Consider the following 20,318-nt stretch of genomic DNA (forward strand, 5'->3'; position numbering starts at 1 on the left):
ACCTTGCTGACAGAACATAACCATGCCAACATCACTGTGCATCTAGGAAACTAATCGAGGCGCCCTCGATCATGGATGCGGACGTCAGAGCCACACTACAAAAACTAAAAATCACATCAACACCAGGTGTGGATGGGATTACTGACAGAAAACTAGCAACCTCGACAACAATTCCATCCAAGCCCTCATCCAAATTCTAAACCAGAGCTGGATGGCCAGGAGTATGCCTGAGCACTGGAAACAAGCAAATGTACTATTCCATCCCAAACAGAGCAAATCGTTCCAAATTGAAATCCTACGTCCCATTTCGCTAACATCCTGCCTGAGAAAACTAATGCAGCATCTCATCCATTACCACCTGCACGACTATGTGGGGAACTCATATTGCAAACCATATCGATTTCCAGCCCAGGCTATCTGCCCAAGACACCCTGCTTCCACTCATGGCACCGGATAGTCTGGTCCCAGACACAAAAGAAGATTGGTTTGGTTTGTGGAGTTTTACGTCCCAGAGCGACCCGGGCTATGAGAGACGCCGCAGTGGAGGGCACCTGGAATTCAGACCACCTGGGGTTCTTTAACATGCACTGACATCAAACAGCACACAGGCACCTGGTTTTTTGCCTCCATTGAAAATCGGCCACCACGTCTGAGACACAAAAGAAAACCGGGGCTATCTTGGGTGTAAACCCTATCAAAGCATTCAAAAACGTTTAACATTCAGCCATTTTCAAAAATCTCCAACATATGAAGGTCAACCTCCAGATGTATGCTTATATCCAAGACTTTCTCACTAACCAAAGAGCTATTCTTCAGGTAGGAGAGCCCCAATCTCAACCAATCTCTGTGGGTGGAAAAGGGCCCCTCAAAGGAGCTGTATTCTCCCCATTGCTTTTTAATGTAGCACTCTGTCGCTACATTAACAATGGCTTTGCTGAGAGTTCTTGTCCATCTCTAAACTACTCTACAAGAGAGGTACAACTTGAGGTTGGCTCACTTGAGTGTGATGAAAAATTCTGTAGGCAAGTAACAGACGCGATGAATGATAAGCAATTCTCCGTAAAATATAATCTGTCATTACAAAGTTTCATTGATTACCGATGCAGTAAAACAGTTATCAAATTAAACCACATTAGGCAACACTAACAGGTCTTGATTTCGACCAGCAAAAAAAATAGCCTATTAGGTGCACGCTAGTTCCTAAAAATTTACCACAAAAGGTGCCCACATTTTGAAACACTTCTGTAAGTGGCGTGACTAACAATTTCCACCATCTCATGGTAGCAAAGGCACTTACGGGTATACGGACACAACGGTTGACCAGTCCATAGTCAACACACCTCTGGTAGCTGGCCGTCAGCCGTTCGGGGCACTCAGGATGCCGGCTGTCCCAGAGGCTTCGGTGTTCTGCCATGCTCTCATCGTACACCAGGCCTGTGCCTTCCCCCATCTGTCGAGCCAAGTGCCAAAATTCTTACTCAACAGACACTGCAGAAAGCTTTATATAAGGGTCTATCCACTAACTTCACGAACCACACTGAGATAACCATTTTTTTATTTGTTTTCGCTCATTACCTCAAAGACACATTAGGCAAGCATCATTACTTTTACACCTTCAATAATCTGACTGACACGAACACTTGGTTCATCTGTTCACAAGCCTCGCACAGCAACTGACATTTGCATGTGACAAGCAGCTGAAATGAAAAACAGGAGTCATCCTTAAAGAATTAAGGTACGCCTGTGCGTTTTCGCCTTCAAAATGGTGCATTAGGCATTGGCTGGTATACATATGTCCTCTTGTGGCAATTGAATTAGTTTAAATTAAATAATTTATAATTTACTTTCTTCTTGATGTTTTTGTTTTGTTAATCAATGATGGCTATAAGTGTTCCTGATGTCTAGGTCACATGAGGCGTGACAAAAACTGCAATACCCCTAATCACATGTTTGCGGTCATTCCAACACATGAAGCAGGGTGGTTGAAGTGATGTATGTAGTTATTTAAAACTATATATCGGCAGTCATACTGCAGTTTTTCTTGTGCCTCATATGACCATAATGACAACTACGTGTCACAGCCATTGGTGACTTGATAAAACCAAAACCTAAGAAGCGCCAAGAGAAGAATTCCAATCATCTATTATTTAGTGGTCATAGGCAAATGTTGGCGGTGATCCATTTGTTCTAATGTGTAATGCATCGATTGAAATAAGAAAAAATACAAACAATTTGATGTCTACAGTTTAATTTGCATGTTTAACTTCATATCATAGTACTATCAATAAAATTAAGGAAACTGTACATCACAAATAAAATCCAAGGTGCATCTAGAAAGTTCAATAATTGATTGGATATCTCAAAAGGAACGCAAGTTAAAAATAAAGTCAAGTTCATGCACAGGAGACACTCTCTGAAGCAAGAAGTGCAAGAAACAGACACAGATTAGTCTGCTATGGGCAGCTGAATGGCAAGTTCGCAAAAGCTTGTATAATTTAAATGAAGCAACGAATAAGCATGAAGTTTTGCTACAAATCGGGAAAAATGGCTGCAGAAACCCATGCAATGTTAGCCAAAGTTCACAAAACAAATGACATCAGCAGAAAAAATTTTGGGGGAAGGAACGTAAATCATGGACGATGAACCACGTTCAAGCCGACCCTCGACAAGTGTGACAGCCAACAACATCGCGGGCGAGAAATGTGTTGCTATGAAATTGCCAACTGTCTCAATGATAGATATCAGAGGAATTAAGAATTAGCAAAGAAAGTGTTAGCAACATCATTCATAATGATTTGGGCAAGCGCAAGATATGTTCCTGTTTTGGGCCTTATCCACTGACCGATGAGCAGGAATAAACGTTCATGCACAACACGTGTGACATCTGCGTTTCAGTCGATCCGAAGCGAGGCGTTTGCTGGCTCATTCCAGCACCTTTATTAATGATGTCGAAAGTGTATTGTGGCTAGCATACGTTACTTTGAAGGTGAATAAAGATATTTTGTTTCCCTGTTTTGTTTTAGTAGTATATTTCTTTTCACTGAACTTCGATGCGCCTTGCATGTCTGACAAAGAAGGCAGCTATGTACTTTCTCCTCTCCTTTGGAACCCATATATGTTGTTTATATTCTGTGATAAATTTTCTTTTAGATACTATTCTGCACAACAGCTATTCAAGGAACAGGTATCGAGGTGCCGCTGAACATACAAGTTCCACATTAGTGCTTGTTTGTCAGTAAAATATGGCTGAGCATCGCCTGTACCTTTTTGCTCCCATCGTGCCATATACAGATGCTGTCAATGCTCTTTCAGTTGTATGCACACACATGCAAACACCCTGGCAGTACATCTGCTGTCATTCACATACTTACCTGTACAAAGACACTGCTTTTAATGTTTCTCGTTTCAAATGCGACACGTTATTACTGCCCGCGCCACTTTGCCTGCATACTGCCAGCAAGGTACTAAATATATTGAATTAATTGCTCTTCCGTTGCCCTTCATCAATATAATCTTTTCGTAATACTTCACGTGCTCGCAATCTGTAACCGAAGAGCACAGGCCAAGTATCGCCGACAAATGTAACTATGAACAGCTGACAAATTAATAAATTAATACGTGCTTCCTCGGTAAACTAGTGCAAAACATCAACCTCAACGCACAGGCCTTTCCAGTTTGTAACACAAGCATTCCCTATTAGCAGTGCCGTTCATGAAAAAAAGCCGCCCGGCAAACTTGCGCAGCTGCCCCTGCCGTGATACCTCACGTTTGGAACGGACAGGCGAATTTGAAACAACCGACATCCCAGCTGCATCTCCGCATGATTGCTACGCGCTTACGTCGGCAGCAGCATGGGCCTCGAACCGAACTCACCGCCAATTCGACGGCGCAGTCTCCACCGCCTTCGTGCTCGGTTGTGGACATCATTGAGCGCCTGGCGCTGAACGGACGAGTCCCGTCTTGTTTTACACTGCGGTTGACAGAAGGTGCCGCTCTCCAGTGCGCTCCAGCACACGCTCGCGTGCCAACGTCCTTTACGGGAAAACAGAAACACGAGTGTTGTAACGGCACTACTAGCTGTCACACGGGCGTCAGAAAGAATGCTCGGTAGCTGTCTGTAACAGAACAATGCTTATCAGATTTAATGCATGCCAGCTATGGTTTCAGCTTGTAGCTATGCAATGTTAGCTTACCGTTCTTTCATATACACGTCCAGACGTTCTGGTCCTTTGGTGCTGCTTTCTAGACGCGACGTCGCACGTGACAGCCTACACGTGACTCAGTTTTTGGTCGCGTCAAAACGTCTCAACAAAATTCGACGAGACGGACGACAGCTGCACGGAGAGAGAGCGAAAGGCGACGAAAACGAAAGTTTGAGTTCAACATCTCGACAGGTAGCGCCACCACTTTAAAACCTTTTTTATTTTTTATATACTTTTTTGCTTTTGCGGGCGCCAAAAGCGGTTGAGGCAGTCATTCAAGGGTCAAAGTGCTCTGAGAAAGAAGAAAAAGTGATTTAAGAAAACATCCTTTATGAGAAACGAAAAGATTTAGTGGCAAAAGACGACGAGTGATACCTAAGCATAAGTCACAGCACGCGTGCCGCCATCTATCGAGCAAAAATTACGCCAATCAAGCCGCCCGCCAATTTCATTGTTCGAACGGTGGCACAATTGATGGCACGGTGCAGCAAGCGGCAGATGCCGTAGTGGAGGAGACGAGCAAAATTGGCTTGGAATGATCATTTCAAAAATTGTAACTTTTAATCATTAAACCAAAAAGATATACAAAAAGCATCAACACAAACATTTATACCTCGATGTTTCACCATCCCGAGAATGGAAAAGTTACACATACTGGTTATGTACATTCAATCAAATGGCAAAAACATCGATTTAATCCAAAAACTCCGAAGGATAAGAAATCAAACATCTCGCCTTATACAGACCTAGATATCAAAGAAAGAGGAATGAAAGAAAAGGAGACAAACTTGTGCAAGCCTTCATTCTCAGCCGCATTATATATTCCACGCCCTAATTATTCCTACAGGCCGAGGAAAGAGAAGCGATGGATTCCATTATTCGGCAGCCCTTCAAAATGGCACTCGGTCTTCCAATTAGTATGTCTACCAAAAAACTCGTGCAACTGGAAATACATAGCACGTTAGAAGAAATGACCAAAGCGCACCTCACGACGCAGTAGGAGCAGCTGACCGCAACATCGACTGGAAGACAGGTACTGCAAAAGACCGACATACACTATGAGGGTAGACATTTCCAGGTAACGTCTCTTCCCCGTTCTATACACAAAATACTTGAATTCCCTCCACTACCTTAAGACATGGAAGTTTCACCTGCAGCATCGGGTAGCAATACCCCAATCATTAGAGAAACACTATTCTAATCTACCACATCGCTAACAAAATTCAGGAACAATAGACAAAGCACGAATCCCAGAGGAGGCAGAAGAGGCGGCTGTAGCTCTGGCGATTGTCACGATGAACTCCAAATTCATTTTTATTTCACAAAGGGTAGAATTCATCAACCAGCAGCCAAAATTTTGAAGGCTTTTGGTCACTCTAAAAATGCACATTCGATTAAAATTTTGTGGGCCCCCGCACACGTGGGTCGTCCTGGAAACGAGGCGGCGCACCAGTATGCCTGAGAACTCATCGTAGGCCGGGAGGTCCGTTACCCTGAATTAAGATCGGCTCGCGAGAGAGACCCCACGTACAGAGGAATTACGAATTGGTACTAAAACAGACAAATATCCAGAACCCCACGCTACACTCATCAAATTACAACAAACACTACTCAGAAAACTTCAGACAAATACGTGCTTTAATCCACATAAATTATCACAATGGTATCCAGGCCGATACAGACCCTCATGTCATGTTCCCTTTGCGGTGATCAGAGGGCAGATCTAGAACACGTGAAAACATGCAACTGCTGGAGGTCCTGCAGATTACCAATTCAGAGCAGTGGGAGGCCGCATTGCTTAGTTCTGATCCAGGCCGGCAACACGGCATCACGGTCTGTGCAAAGGATTTCGTTGAGCGCCATCGAGCAACAACCACCCCTGGGGCGGCTTGAGAAGCGTCCTCTCACGAAGAACACACCAATTTCTCAAAGTTTCCTCCTCCTCTTCCTGGCGATGCATGTGGAGAGGATGAAACGGTCGAACACTTAATACTTTTCTGTTGCAGTTCTATCGCAGAAAAAGTTTGTATGCAGTTCAAAGCAATGGGGTTGATTTATTCAAACCATTGGGGTAGAGTGAAAACAGCACTTTAGGATACCCAAACAGAGGTTACCCGATTTATGGCTAAAATCAAAGCAAGAGAAACTATGTGCAACAGCAGTGATGTTTGGTGGGCCCGTTGGTATTGATCCATCTTGATCCATCCAAAACGAGGACAAACACACATTCCTCCTGTCGTGTGTGTTTTTTCTCGTCCTCATTTTTTTTTCATGCTGCAATCGTTTTAGAAGAGAAATAATTGATTCACAGGAAGGGAAAGGCACAGCATCTGTCACACTTGTTTCTGTGGACACCTGAACCGCAGAGAGAAACAGAAGCCATAGTAGAGGGCTACAGAGTAATTTCGGCCACCTGGGGATCTTTAACATGCGCTGATATCGCACAGCACATGAATGATTCTTCGTTTCGATGGAGGAGAAACGAAGAGGCATCCGTTCATCCTAAATTCTGGCACGAAGACCTATTAAAGGTACAGGGGTAGTAGGGTCAAGGAGGCCACATTACGGTGTCAATGCCTGCTTCACGTGCAAACTCCTTGAGGAAGCGGAAGTTTGAAGACTTGAGAGAAATATCATGTGAGCAACATAATGCATCCTAGTACCCCTGTAACTCTCAGTAGTATTCATCTCTGGGTAATATAGACAACTGCATGATGCTTTTGCACTGATGGAACTGGTACAAAAGCATGGAAATGTGTTTCCAGCACTCTATATTAAGCAGCATATGTGCACTGCCTTTGTACCACTGTTTCAGACGCGCTCGAAAATTCCTCGAACTTGGAATATTGTGATCTCAAAAAAAAGTTAAGAATTGTAAACAGCAAGGAGCAAAAGGGCACTGCAAAAAAGGTTCAAGTGGGCAAAAACAAACGAAAGTTGTAAAACAGCAAAAAGGATGGGAGAAAACTGAATATTTTCCCCTTCCTTGTGCCTGTAGACATCGAATCGGGAAACCTTTCTACTCAATGTTCAATTATAATGAATCACTACTTTATCTGCAGCATGCTTTCCATTGTGACTAGGCTGAGGTCACAATGCATGCAGGCAAAGCCTGCGATACAAGAACCTGTAATTTTGCTAATAATAAATCGTGAATAAAACTCCACTTAGAAGGATTGTAATTGCACTGTAAAGCCATCATATTTATTTATGCCATCACAATGAAAAAATATGCCCTTTACATGTATAAGAACTATAAACATCCACCTCACTCACAAAATAAGCAGGCATTATGCTTGGCACACACCCCTAAGGCACTTTAATCATTTGATATTAATATCAAGCTACCACCACATGAGTTCAGTCTATCACCATGTTGACAGTTCACATCCTTGCTGTTAGCACTCTATAGCTGTTAGCACTCTATAGCATATCACCAGGCCTTTGTAAAGATGTGAGCCAAGTTTCACTCACAAAAAAAGGAAAATAAGCATCATGAAGTGTTTGTAAAAACAGAACTTGCTCCCAAAAAAGTTCTGGTACTTTTCATGCAACACAACTTTCTCTCAGTGCTCTTAGCTGTGCATATTATAGTGATGAAGTCCTTCAAAACCAATGCAATGTATATATACAGCTAAGAGTGCAAGTGATCAAAAGCTTCATTGCTGAATAGAGTGTCCCGCCGCCACGTATATGCTGCTCCTAACACATTTTCATCAGAAAAGCGCACAAACATCAGGCACTTTCTTACAGACCAGCTGCAACATGTATTACATGTTGCAGCTGGTCTATAAGAAAGTGCCCGTAAAAAAAGGCCACAAGTACATTGTACATACCACATGGAGAAAAGTTAAAAAGAATTTGATAGTAGTGCTACTAACGCTTCAATCTCAGTCCCGCCTTTTGAAAAATAGACTTTTCAAAATAGGGTCACCATAAAAGCTGCAGATATATGTAACAGCATGCGTTAGCACTGCTACTTTACATGTTAGTAGTGGCGTGAGTATACAGAACAATATAACTGTTGTACATTCTGATTAGGACTAGTGTACCAGCACTGCTTCTGTACATCAGATGTACACAATAAGATATGCATTAGTACCGCTGCCAAAGGTATGGCCTATAGAGTCTCTCCGGTACAGTGGAATACAACCATGTCAAACCAAACCAGCCTGCACTTGTGCATGCTCATCATTTTGAAGCCTACAGACTTAACAATGAAAGACAAATGGAGAAGAATAAGCCCAAAGAACAACACTCAGCCAAGAAAAGCAGACTATGAAGGCACGACCTCTATGGTGCATCATACGTACAAATTTAGGTGCACTGAAGTTAGCAACACCTCTCATTTCCTACCAAGCGGCAAATAAGTTAGCTTCAAGCCCTGAGAATGATGAATGAATAAAAAGGGCACAGTACATTCCAGTTGGTATCGGAAAACATTTCTTTTCCTTCCGAGACTCGTGCGCTTCAGAACAGCTCAATTAAGGACACATTACTACACCACTAAGCAACTCATTGAGGACACTGTTGTGTTCCGCACTGGAGAAAGTAGAAAAATAATGACCTGGTGGGAGTGAGCCTGCTTTGGCTACCCACCTTTCCACAAACGTGTTGCCTCAGTGCAAACATAACGCTTATATGAGCACAAATGCGACGCTGGTGTGCTCGTCACTGTGAGACTCCAGGTTTGAATACTGAACAAGTTGCTCCCACGAGTCACCAAGAGATAAAAGCACACTGGTCCCAGGAGGCACAACTTGGGTCTCCGTAGCATCGACACTGTCAGACGGCCCAAGACTGGCAGCATGGTTTGGTGCGGCATTGCTAGTTCCGTGCGTCAGTGCGATTCAGGGCAAAGAACTCGGCCACCAACGAGGCCAGCTGTGGGTCACGATACACGTGCTTGTGTCCATAGCCCAAATGGGCATCGAATGCCTGCAAGCGTAGCGGGGCGGCACCGGGGTCACTCTTGCGAGCCTCACGCAAGGCCTGGTGCAACGTTTCACCCAACACAAACGGCACCGTTCCGTCATCACGCGCATGCAGCACCAACACTGGCAGCTTTGGTGAGATAAAGCGAGCACGGGTCGCGCTGTCAAACTCGACAGCAGGGTCATCCTTGAGGCTCGCAACGAAGGTCGGATGGAAGTAAGGCAGCCAGCGGTGGAACAGTGAGAGGGGATGCGAGGCAGCGACGTGATGCAGTGCATCGAATGGCGCCTCGAGCACCAGGCCTTCCGGCAGTGGTTCTCCATGGCGCTGCAGCTCACCGAGCAGCCGCACAGCCACGCCGGTGCCTAGTGAGTGGCCCCACACGATAACTGGACGGCCTGGTGCACGTGCTTGTAGCCAACGCAGTGCTGTGAGGGCGTCCCGAGTAAGTGCCTCTGCCGAAGGACCCGTGGAACCGGACCCCGAGTCCCCATATCCCCGGTAGTCTGGTGCCAGAACATGCACGTCCAAGGAGCCAGTCAACACCTGAAAAAAAAAAAAAAAAAAAAATAGCAAGATGACAGCACCCATGACTGGTTAGAAGGTGTGATCGTAGTTCAAAGCAAATAATGGGCATTCTAGTTTGAAACGATGAGGCGTGTTGCTGTCTGTGGTGTGAGGATTGTAAATAAGAATGTTAAAGTCGAGGCCCGTGTTGTAGGCAGTAGCCGCATGCAGTGGCTAGGATGGTTAGCTTGGTTGCACTGCAGTACACTCGCACGAGGCTTGCATTGGCTGGCACGTGTCTCGTGCTCATGCCAGTATTCACCTGGCTGGAGTAGCCTATCCTGCTGGCACCTCAACAGCCCACTGGCAGTACTGCTGGAGATATTGATGAATAATACATGTGTAATATGAGTAACTTTTTTTTCCCTTGTCTGGCTTGTGGCAACACTTCACTGGAACTTGTCTGAAAATATTTCACGTGGTTCAAGATCATCAGGATGTGGGTTGTACAAATCTAGCCTCAATTCTATGGTGATGCCAAGGTCAGGAGACAACCAGGTCTGCACTCAACCATTCCTTTTGGAAGCAGCCAGTGTCAAACTGACTTCAACTCCCTGAACGAGCTTTCCATATTTGTGGCACCTCCGCAGAACTGTGCGGAACTGGTGAAGCAGCTGCAGCCAACTCAAACGGACCTTCTGTTCACGCATGCATCCTTTCTTTACTTGAGCATGATATCACAGCAGCCACTGTCACAACGATGACAGCAAGAAGACCAACTCTTTACAGTCCCTTACTTTGTAGAGGCTGACGCGGTGCCCACCAGCACGAGAGCCACCATTTCCATGAAGGTAGAGCACTGCGGGTCGCTTGTCGTGTGTGAACCAATCTTGGTCCAGCTTCTGGCAGCCAAGCTGGTCCACTGAGGAAGCTGGCGGAATGTGCCAGGCTCCAAGGCGTAGCCCCGCCTCCTCAGAGTCAATGTACAGATTGTGCGCACACCTGCGAGTGTGCACAGCTCCATATTGCAGCAGTCACGGCCACAGGTAACATAGAATATTATGCAACTGATTCTGAAATGTTTGGGCTGTGGACAAGCCGTCAAAATGCTTTCGCAGCATTTATGATGATTTTAACTCTGCAGCAGCTATAAATATTCTAACTTTGCAGCAGAGTCGCTTTGCCATGACAAATTGTACCAACAACTGTGCCAAGCACAGATCATTATAGATTGGTTTATTGACTCAAACGAAATCACTGGTATGCTGAACTCATAAAGGTGTTCCTGTTAAGTTAGTTACTGCACGTCAGCTTTTCACTGAACATTGTTATTGCAGTGCGAAATAAATATAGCTGAAAATACTGGTACCCAGTTGAGTTGGTTTCAAAGTTTTCCACAGTGAAGTCCTAAACTCTGGTTAAAGTACAGAACCCATTTCCCACAAAACAACTGAAAACCAACAGCAGCTTGCTGGTGGTCTAGTTTAGTTTGTAATGCATGCTAAAAGGCCTTTAGCACGAGAAGCAGGTGTAACAGAAGAATTAATGTAAGAAGTACCTGCACTCTCTCTTCCTTTTTTTTGTACCGACCAGCACATGCAATGTGCAAGAAAAGACTCCCATTGGCAATCCTCCAGTCTATGGTACATACTGGAAGACTTCCCTTAATGCACTGACAAGAAAGGCTAGAGTAATGATGGACCAGACAGGCCAAGAGCCAGACCTTAAGTCGTACGATCGTGGGTCGTTCAGACGCGGGAACGGCGGGATGTTGACGAAGGTGAGGAAGACTGCCTGGCGCCGGACCCAGGGTGACGCATAGAACACAGCCGGTGCCACGACCAGCACCCCAACAACCAGTGACAACAGCAGCAACAGCAGAGCGGGAAACAGGCCAACCTGCTTCTGTTTCTGGGGCAGGCAAGCTTCCGGCTTCTTGTCCTGAGGCACCTTGGCCTCAGCCATTGTCGTGGAACCGCGCCAGCGCAGCATCCTACACAAGAATATTTTCCTTCATGTACATAACTATTGCAGAAGTTGACAACAGCATTTCCCGTGAAAGAGGGGTGCATGACAAACTGCACTAACTTGGGGAAGAAGAATTCTGTTCTAAACCATCCCAGTAAGTTCTCTCTGGACATCACTACATACCTCGCTGGACTAATGTGTGCTTCTGTGAGAAACTTTAAGAAAGCACGACGGCTCGAAAGAGCAGGCGCTTTTTGACATCTGCAAGAACTCAGGGGAAAAAAAAAAAAGCCCACCGGGTGCATGGAAAATGCACTAGAACTACTTTACCAGTTTCACTGTGCTTGTACTAAGAGCATGCAACAATTCCACAAGAAATGTGGTGGCTCATGGGGAGGATTCATTAGAGTTCTACAGTTCTTGCATTCTTAGGAAAAGTGTCTGCCTGAATTTTGATGTACCATAGTCAACAGCTCTCTCAGCCAAATCGCAAGTCTCTTCCTTGTCATTTTCCTTCTGCCCTATTGCAGGCACAGCCTTTGTCAAAAGTGTAGAGCCCAGAGGGTCTGCTTCTAAGCAGAGTAGTGGCGCTGATCTAGCATTAGTGGCGGTCCTTCCGAATAGAGAAGGTAGGACAAAAAATCTTACCATCAAGAGATTCGGTACACTGGAAATGCAAGCCGCACGAAGTGGCTCAGAAACAGACCCCTTGGGCTTTATACACTTTTGACAAAGACTGCACCTCTTGCTTCTTTTCTATAAGTTCCTTGTTTTCCCTCTCGTTGCTCTGGGAGGCAATGGCACTACATAACATTTCAAGTGCAGTTTAAAGCAGGCAACCCCGTTCATGATGACATTCAGAGTGACTAGCTTGACTGTGCATTTAGCGCAGCTGCCTTCAAGTGCACCCCACAGACCGCCACCTTTGATGGCAACCTTCTCCCTTTTCACCTAATGTTTTGCAATTCTGCACGTCATGCAGGGTCTGCTGGCATCGCATGAACATTTTGCACAAGGGCACTTTAAGTTGAGCATTTTTGCTATGCGAAGTACGGACAAGAAATCAGTAATAATATGCACGCATCAATGCATGACATACATTAGATAAACGGTAACTACCAATGAAAGTAAGCCCCTGTTCATGCAGTAACAGCCGCTGTGCTAAGGACCATATGCTGGCGACGCAAACTTCTATATAGGGACTTTTGGTCGTCACTGGATATGCCATCCCCTTCATGTGGCAAGCTGCCGGTGCTTGGCACACCACCCAGTATATTCTAGGCACTCTACATCAGAGGATTCACCTTTGCCCATGGAAACCTTCCTTCCTTCATGAATTTGAAAATGTTGATAATAGTACCAAAGAGCGGAGGAACAGAAATAAAGGAAACAGAACAAGGCACTGACCTAGGGTCAAAAACACTCAAGAAGGAGGATGCAAATGCCTCACAACCAGTGAAGTCTACCATTTGTTGTACACGTTGCATCTCGTATCATATGAGGCAAAAAAGCTCAAAGGGGGTCCTAGATCAACTGCAGTGTATTTGCAATCAGTTAACAGCTAGAGGTTTTCTTTCAGTGGGCATCTGCCAGTATATTTTTGAGTAGCGTTCGAACAAACCTCATGAAAGGGACAACGACGCATACACAAATGAAAACAAATGTGTGCCATTCTATTTCTTTCCAAAAGTTACCATGAATAAACTAGGTTTTGGTTGATTGATTTGTTGAGTTTAACGTCCCAAAGCGACTCAGGCTATGAGAAACGCCGTAGTGGAGGGCTCCAGAAATTTCGACCCCCCCGGAGGTTCTTTAACGTGCACTGACACTGCACAGCACACGAGCGCCTTGCTTTTCGCCTCCAGGGAAAAGTAGCCGCCGAGGACGGGATTTGATCCCGCATCCTTGGGAGCAGTAGTCGAGGGCCGTAACCATTGCACCACCCCAACTGGGTTAAACTAGGTTTTTTTTTTTTTTTATTCAAATCCACTATTCGAAATTCGGATTACCATCAAAGTAAATAGGCTCCTTAAGTAGCAATTAAAACGTGAAGTATGGCCTGATCGAAAAGTGATCGTCCTAAATATTCGTCCTCAAGCCAGAACAGCATATTACCCTGCTTCCTGCACCCCTCTTAAATATGCACAACTCCTGGTGTTGACAATGGGTAGGTACCGCCCCTAGATCGGCCGAGAGCCAGTCTAACTATGTAGTTTTGGTTTTGGAGTTCTACCGCTAGCGCAAGCGCGAAGGTGCATATCGGCCAAAATGATTGTCGCATCGCTGATTTCTTCTGCTTTGTTTTTCGAAGGCATATCTTGCCGTCCCGGCGACAATGCGTGCTCCCATCGTGATATTTCAGTCATTTCGGCAAGCCGAATCTCCATGCTTGTCTCAAGTTCCTAGTCATCTGTACAGTGAAACTGCACAACACAATGCCACATGCCAACATCAGTACGCAGCAGTTTGAACACTCCTGGAACCACGTGCATAAAATAAAGCATTTGATGCAACGGCGGACAATAAATCGCCATTATCAAGCAGTTTTTGCTTCGCAAGTAGACCAAATTTTGCTTTGACACACCTTCAGCGCCCGGGGTTGGTGCGCACCGCCCAAGAGAGCACAGTGGGACAGCGGTGAACCGAAACAAGAAGTCGACGGCAAACCTTAAAGAAGCCTTGTGGGTCATCCCCTGATGCCCTACACACTTTGCGCTGCGGCCGAAGCAGTGGGTGTATGCGCGTCAATCTTTCTTTCGCAGCGCAAAACCAGGAACGCTCAAAACTATCTCCCTTCCCGGTGACCCCTGCCTACACATGTTGCGCTGAAGCAATGCATACGCGTCGTCTTCCATCACTAATAATTGGTTCACAAGAAAGGAAAGGCGCAGTATCTGTCACAACTGTTCTGTAGACACCTGAACCGTGCCGTAAAGGAAGGGAGCAAGTTGGGAATTAAAGTGGAAAGAGAGAAAGAGGCCGCAGCAGAGGGCTACAAAGTAATTTCAACTACCCGGGGATCTTTAACATGTGCTGACATTGCACAGCACACGCACGCTTCTCAGTTTCAGCTCCATCGAAACGCAGCTGCCGGCGGTCGAGATTGAACCCGGGTACTCCGGTACAGTAGTCTGCCATCTTAACCGTCGCACCACCGCGGCGGAACAAATTGTCTGCTGTTACTCCGCGCCGGTTTGGTGGCACAAAGGCGCAAAAAAAAAAAAAAAAGATAGACATATATATGTCTCTCCTTTCTTGATGGACACTTCAAACGTGCAGTCAACAAGAAGGCAAAAGGCGAACGCGCCGTCAGGGGGGATGCGTGCCGAAGCAGCATATGAGACGCTCTTGGCCGCGGTACATCTTCCCTCCAATTCATTTTATGCTTACATCAACTCTCGACAGAAAGATCACACTTCTTTAAATTCCGTGTTGCGATGGAAGAATAGGGGAGGGGGTCTAAATGACTATATTCAAAAATTAGGATGATGATTGTTTTTATGGAATAAAGAGCAAGACATCTGCTGGGTTGTGGCGGCGTGCTCTATATGTAGCTGCATAATTAATAACCACTTGGGAAAATGTATCACAAGTCTTCAATAATGCTATACTAATTGGCATGCTGGAGGCATGATAAGCGATTCTGAAAGCTATAAAATCTATCAGGACCTATTGTCCGTCCATGTATGAGAAAAATTATTCACATCGTGCAGAAAAGAAATTAAATGGTGGAACACATGCCAGTATAATGACACATAAAATGCTGCGACTTTTAACCTTCACCAATATGCGCAGATGTGCTGTAATGTACACAGGCAGGAAGGAAAGCTAATTTTCGTTTCCTCTGATGTCTTACTGCATGTGTTAGCTCGCAAATACCATATATTGTGTGTATGTGGGAAGCAACAGTAGTACCCATTTTGTACCAGTGCTCATCTGAAGCATATGGAACTCTGAATCTAATGAGCATTACAGAAAAAGAGAGATGAGAAAACTTGAAATGCCCAAGGAAGTGCTTGAAAGTGGCTATAAAATGTCCGCTTAATAAGTACGGCTACTGCGCACTCACTCTCAATAGCAAGTCAATAATTTACGAATTTCTAAAATTTCCCAATTGTGAAACCTGCAGTGATGTCCTGTGCTCGTCTCTTGCTTCTGCTATGAAAACACGAACTGTGCAATCTTACTCTGCCACTGTTTGTCGTCTGTTATCCAGCAGCACTGACACTTGGTGGTTTGGATTGCCACTAGTCTGTTTTTTGTTCCAAGTTGCACTGCCTTCCCACAGAAGGTGGGAAGGGAGGTCAGTGCATTGAATTATAATGAAGCACAGATCCTTTTAGCCATAGACGGTGGGGGGGTTGACCCAGTGAGCAGAGATCCTTTAAAAAGTGGAGACACATCCTCCAACATAGTCATGCACATGGATTTTATGCCATTTTATCAAGGTTTTAGCACAATACTGTGTGCAGGGTTCAACGTCCTTAAGTGACTAAGGCTGTGAGGATCAATGTTATAGTGGAGGGCTCCAGGTTAATTTGGTCCACTTGGGGATCTTTAACCTGTACTGTACGATGCCAGTGTTGTGCATCTCCTCCACGAGCAAATCTCGGACGCAACTGCTCTGCGAAATTGCTTTCAAGGTTCTATGTGCATCTGCAGCTAAGAAAAGAATAAGTGATTGCACTGTCCTTCAAGAGCCTATTCCTGATCAGAAGCAGGTCGATTTCGCAACCCATCAGGCAGATTTCACTGCGTGTGAGCACATAACTATTGCACGTTAACAGTTTGCTGCTTTCTTTCTCCACTCACTTTCAAGCAATACACGCACAAGTTAAAAGTCGCTTGACAAAGCCCCTATCACTGATGTTTCTTCCCACGTATTTAAGTTAAAGGAAATAAACATGGATAAAGTATTAGTATTATTACTAAAATGATCAAGAAATAAACTGCATGTATACAGTTTACAAACTAGGGCAGTATAAAACAAAAGAATCCCAATGACCATTGAAATGAAATACGAAAGCAAGATTAAAGGAAGTCTACAGAAATTTTCAACAATTTTTTTTTTCTTGCTTCACTGGAAAGCTCCATCCCAAAATTAACAAATACCCTGCTGTGGAGCTGAAAAACATGATAGAACAATTTAACTTTATTTTTCTATATGGCAGTTTTGGTTCCTCAGTGGTAGACCGTATCTGCAAAAACAGCTGTCGTGGACACAACATGTAGTTAACTCTATGCAGCTCTATGAACACGACTGTGTGCCGCTTCAGTTGCATGCAGATCGTGTTACTACGATGCAGAGATTTTGTTAAAACTACAATTCAGAATACTAAGATAGCTTTAGATAGAATGAAAGGAATAAACTAAATAAACCCGGCAGCATCTTTGGTTGTGTGATTTTCTGTTTTGAATGCATTTTAAGAGCGAACCAAGCAAATGAAAGAATAAAAGTAGCTGTAATTTATTAAAGGAGTAAAAACTAGGCTGCCTTAAGATGATATAAACACAAATACCTGTTCGTGTGACACTCTGGCGTAGCCACAAAACGCAGTTATTCATTTCAGACGATCCAAACAGATACCATGCTAGCAGCAAGGAAAGGACAGTATGGCACCAATACCACTAAAATGTGACCCTCTTGATTAATTTAAAATATATATTCCTGGTTAAACCACGAGTTCGTCCTTCGATATTGCCACAAAGTGGCGAGATCTACCAGAATATGCCAATATTTATATATTCCCTTCAGGTAGTAGACTATCCCTTTAAGGTAACCGTATAAAAAGAACAGAAATAAATAAACGAGCAAGTACAATTTTAAAGGATACCTCAAAACACAATGAGTATGTGTATAAACTCATAGCATATACTCAACAAGATCTGGACAATCATGCATTGAAAAGAATAGGTGGTTCGAAACAGTGGAATTGATATTTCAAAATAAACAAATTGAATTTCTTGACACGTGCATTGCCAACATAAAAAAAAAATTAAAGCAGTAATGATGCGCCAAGTCTCTAAAGGTCAACAAGAAGGAGAATGAAGTTCATCCGATGTATTCAAGAAGCGAGAGATAGAAATCTTCTTCTCGCGGCATTTACAACAGGCCAAATCTCAAATCACACACTTAGTTTTTGAGTAAAACCTGCTTTTCCTGAATTTCACACAAGCCAGCAAATTTTATTTGCACTGGATAAAACTTGATTTCAACTTAAAAATCATTTTTGCGACAATGGAGCCTGCCATTGCAAACTTGTGAATGTAGATGGATGAAAAAAGAAGATATTTAATTGGCTTCAAAAGACTACTTTAGAGCCACAATAGGTGGACCTTCTAGTTCAGCAGTCCATCGACCTTCAGCACAGCCTCAGCCCTGTTCATGCAATGTGAAAATGCTAGATTTCTCTGGCCAATTTGACTGCACCGGTCGCTTCAATTCACTGCTAGGCCATTATCATAGTAGGCACAGTTGAGTACACGTATAAAAACCCTTTCGCAATAGTTTCCTGTTCTATGCTACTGCAAGCATTCCTTATCTCCTCTGCTCGCTTGACTTTCTGCCATGCTCAGCTATTGTTTCCCACTCTTTGTAACTGCTCCCGCTGCACTATTGGGTCGACCACTGATTATCTGTTCTTCACACTACATATTAACTCCCTCTTCTCGATCTCGGCTAGCATATCATGACCTTGCATGAGCTGGCAGCGCATGAACAGTGATCACAAACCACCAACATCTTTCAGCCTTTTGTCGTGCACAGCTTAAATAAATTATAGTAGCAAGACCCAGAACACAGGAATTGACCTCCTTCATTCATCATGTTATTCATCAGGTCACCGTACCAACTTGCCCAGATGTCTCTTCAATTGACCTCCCATCTTAATGACACTGTAATAAGTGGCTACCCCACATCAATCACACAGATCTAATGTCATTCTGCATACTAAGTGGAAGTACTTGCACGATGATTAATTTTTTTTTTTTTTTTTTTTGCGGTGAAAATGCTGAGTTGCATAGTGTTTGTCATGGATTGAAAGTGCATGGTGAGTATCGAAATGTTTTTGTACATATTGCTGGAAAGACTTGCTGGGTAACACTACAGAGGGCCTCTCATCATGCCTTTCCACTCTATATGACGCTTATGACAAAACGGCAGCACCATAAATTTGCTATGCATGGGAATTTTCAAATCCTTTCAAAGAGAAAAAGGCCACTCCAAAAGTAAAGCGCAGCGAAAAGGATATCTAGACTAGATATTCCGCGACAGGAGATAAGCATTTCTGTCTCAAGCATTTTTGCTTTCCTTACTGTTCCGAGGCTGGCACTCTTTTTTGATAAGTGTGGCCTCAGCAAAGGAATGAAATTATCACAAAACAAACATACGGTATGCTACAAAGCCACATACAATGTGCTAAGTGCCAAGCGCACTGATGTGGCATGTGTCCTTCGTATGGTTTGAATAGAGCTGGCCAGATGGGCATTCCACTACACACAGCTGCAGTTTGTTTGCTATTCTGAAAAATGCAGTAATTCATACTACTTCCTTGATACTTCAATATCCAGCTGCTGGCAGTACAGGATATGAAAAAAAAAAAAAAATCAGTTCAATGACATGTACATGCATCCAGCACAAAAAGAAAAGGACTACAGTTGAGTCCAACTTTGAAATTCCTGGAAAAAACTATGTGTAGATAGTACTTGATCCGTAGAGCGAATTCCTCAAAAATTTGCACCGATAACATGCACGCGATATGTTGCGATTGGCACTACGCCAATATGCCAGACGTGATGTTCACGGTCGTATGATTCTAATCTCTTTTTTCCTCTAGCTGATCTAAGTCGACAGCCCGCAACTTGTGAATCCATTTGTCGGAACAATACACCTTTCCGCAAAACTTACTCACTCACTCCGGTATGCACAATGCCTTATCCGTTAAGAGCTTTATATCATAAGTATATATGTTACTTCCCTCCAATTAAGCTCGTTTACCCGGTCAAACAAAGGACTTAGTACATGCCTTAATACGAGTACTGTACAGTAGAGGATACATAGGAGACGCGCGCAAACTAAAGTCGTCGCAGCACGCGCGCCGCCAGAAAATGCATGTGCCCATTGTTTCCGAAAACGAAAACGCTAAAGCTAGAAGCGCAGCAGAATGGGTGTCCTTTCATTTCACGTTACATGGCGAATGCTAGGCGCCAGCTCCTCATCATGTGACGGTATGCATTTACCACTGCTCCCACGGACCCAACGCATGACGTAATCGGACTCAGAGAACAATGATCGTTCCGCATCTTAGGAGGAAGTGCTTCGTGCGGGCCGAGGTCTCCAAAGTGCGCGCGTTCTCAGCAATAGCTGCAAGACGTGTGAAATTGCAGGGGGCACGGAATGAATTGCTGTTTCGGTGCCGCACAGCGGAGCTTGGTACCAGGATCGGTACCATTAGTTGGGTGCCGCAGTTTAACTTCAGCTGCAGTTCCACACGACGCTTCCCCGTCGCTCGTAGGAAATAGGAGGTCGAAAGGTCACTGTCAACTGCTCACCTTCCTGAAGCGTTGCTGTCCTGCTATGTGCGTATACAGAGGTCAATCGGGCACGCTCGGCAAGTGAGGAAGCGCGCAGCTCGTTACCACTGACACCACCTCCGCCAGCAGACAACTCTTTCTGACAGAGATCTGATGATGATGATCACAAAAGTT

The 20,318-nt window shown here is 44.4% G+C and overlaps 2 protein-coding genes across 6 annotated transcripts in view; both read right to left on the minus strand.

The window, feature by feature from the left end:
• Positions 1-4,371, minus strand: part of LOC146189782 (protein deacetylase HDAC6-like) — a 51,423-nt gene extending 47,052 nt beyond the window's left edge. For 2 of the 4 annotated variants that reach the window (XR_014707685.1, XM_084604542.1), the window contains exons 1-3: positions 4,194-4,371; positions 3,874-4,032; positions 1,298-1,450 (exon numbers count right to left, since the gene is read on the minus strand). Coding sequence is in view for 3 of the 4 variants with exons in the window: in XM_084604542.1 (XP_084460668.1) it covers positions 1,298-1,450; positions 3,874-3,927 (207 nt within the window). In the remaining variant the exon portion in view is untranslated. Of the gene's footprint in view, positions 1-1,297; positions 1,451-3,873; positions 4,116-4,193 lie in introns of all 4 variants that reach the window. The other 2 variants (XM_084604543.1, XM_084604544.1) reach the window with 2 other exon arrangements.
• A 3,007-nt stretch (positions 4,372-7,378) lies between these two features.
• Positions 7,379-20,288, minus strand: LOC146189784 (lysophosphatidylserine lipase ABHD12-like). Of its 2 annotated transcripts, XR_014707686.1 has the most exons (5): positions 20,163-20,288; positions 11,368-11,637; positions 10,442-10,646; positions 8,042-9,683; positions 7,379-7,960 (listed from the first exon to the last, which is right to left on the minus strand). XR_014707686.1 is itself a non-coding variant. In XM_084604546.1 (4 exons), the coding sequence occupies exons 2-4, from the start codon at positions 11,634-11,636 to the stop codon at positions 9,030-9,032; spliced, it is 1,128 nt and encodes a 375-aa protein (XP_084460672.1). In that variant the 5' UTR covers position 11,637; positions 20,163-20,288; the 3' UTR covers positions 7,379-9,029. The 2 variants fall into 2 exon arrangements, 1 of the variants encoding a protein (XP_084460672.1); XM_084604546.1 differs by having other exon boundaries at positions 7,379-9,683.
• Positions 20,289-20,318: the final 30 nt, after the last annotated feature.

This window comes from Amblyomma maculatum, chromosome 5, assembly GCF_055883805.1.
Source record: "Amblyomma maculatum isolate TAMU_Amacu chromosome 5, ASM5588380v1, whole genome shotgun sequence".
Classification (NCBI taxonomy): Eukaryota; Metazoa; Arthropoda; class Arachnida; order Ixodida; family Ixodidae; genus Amblyomma; species Amblyomma maculatum.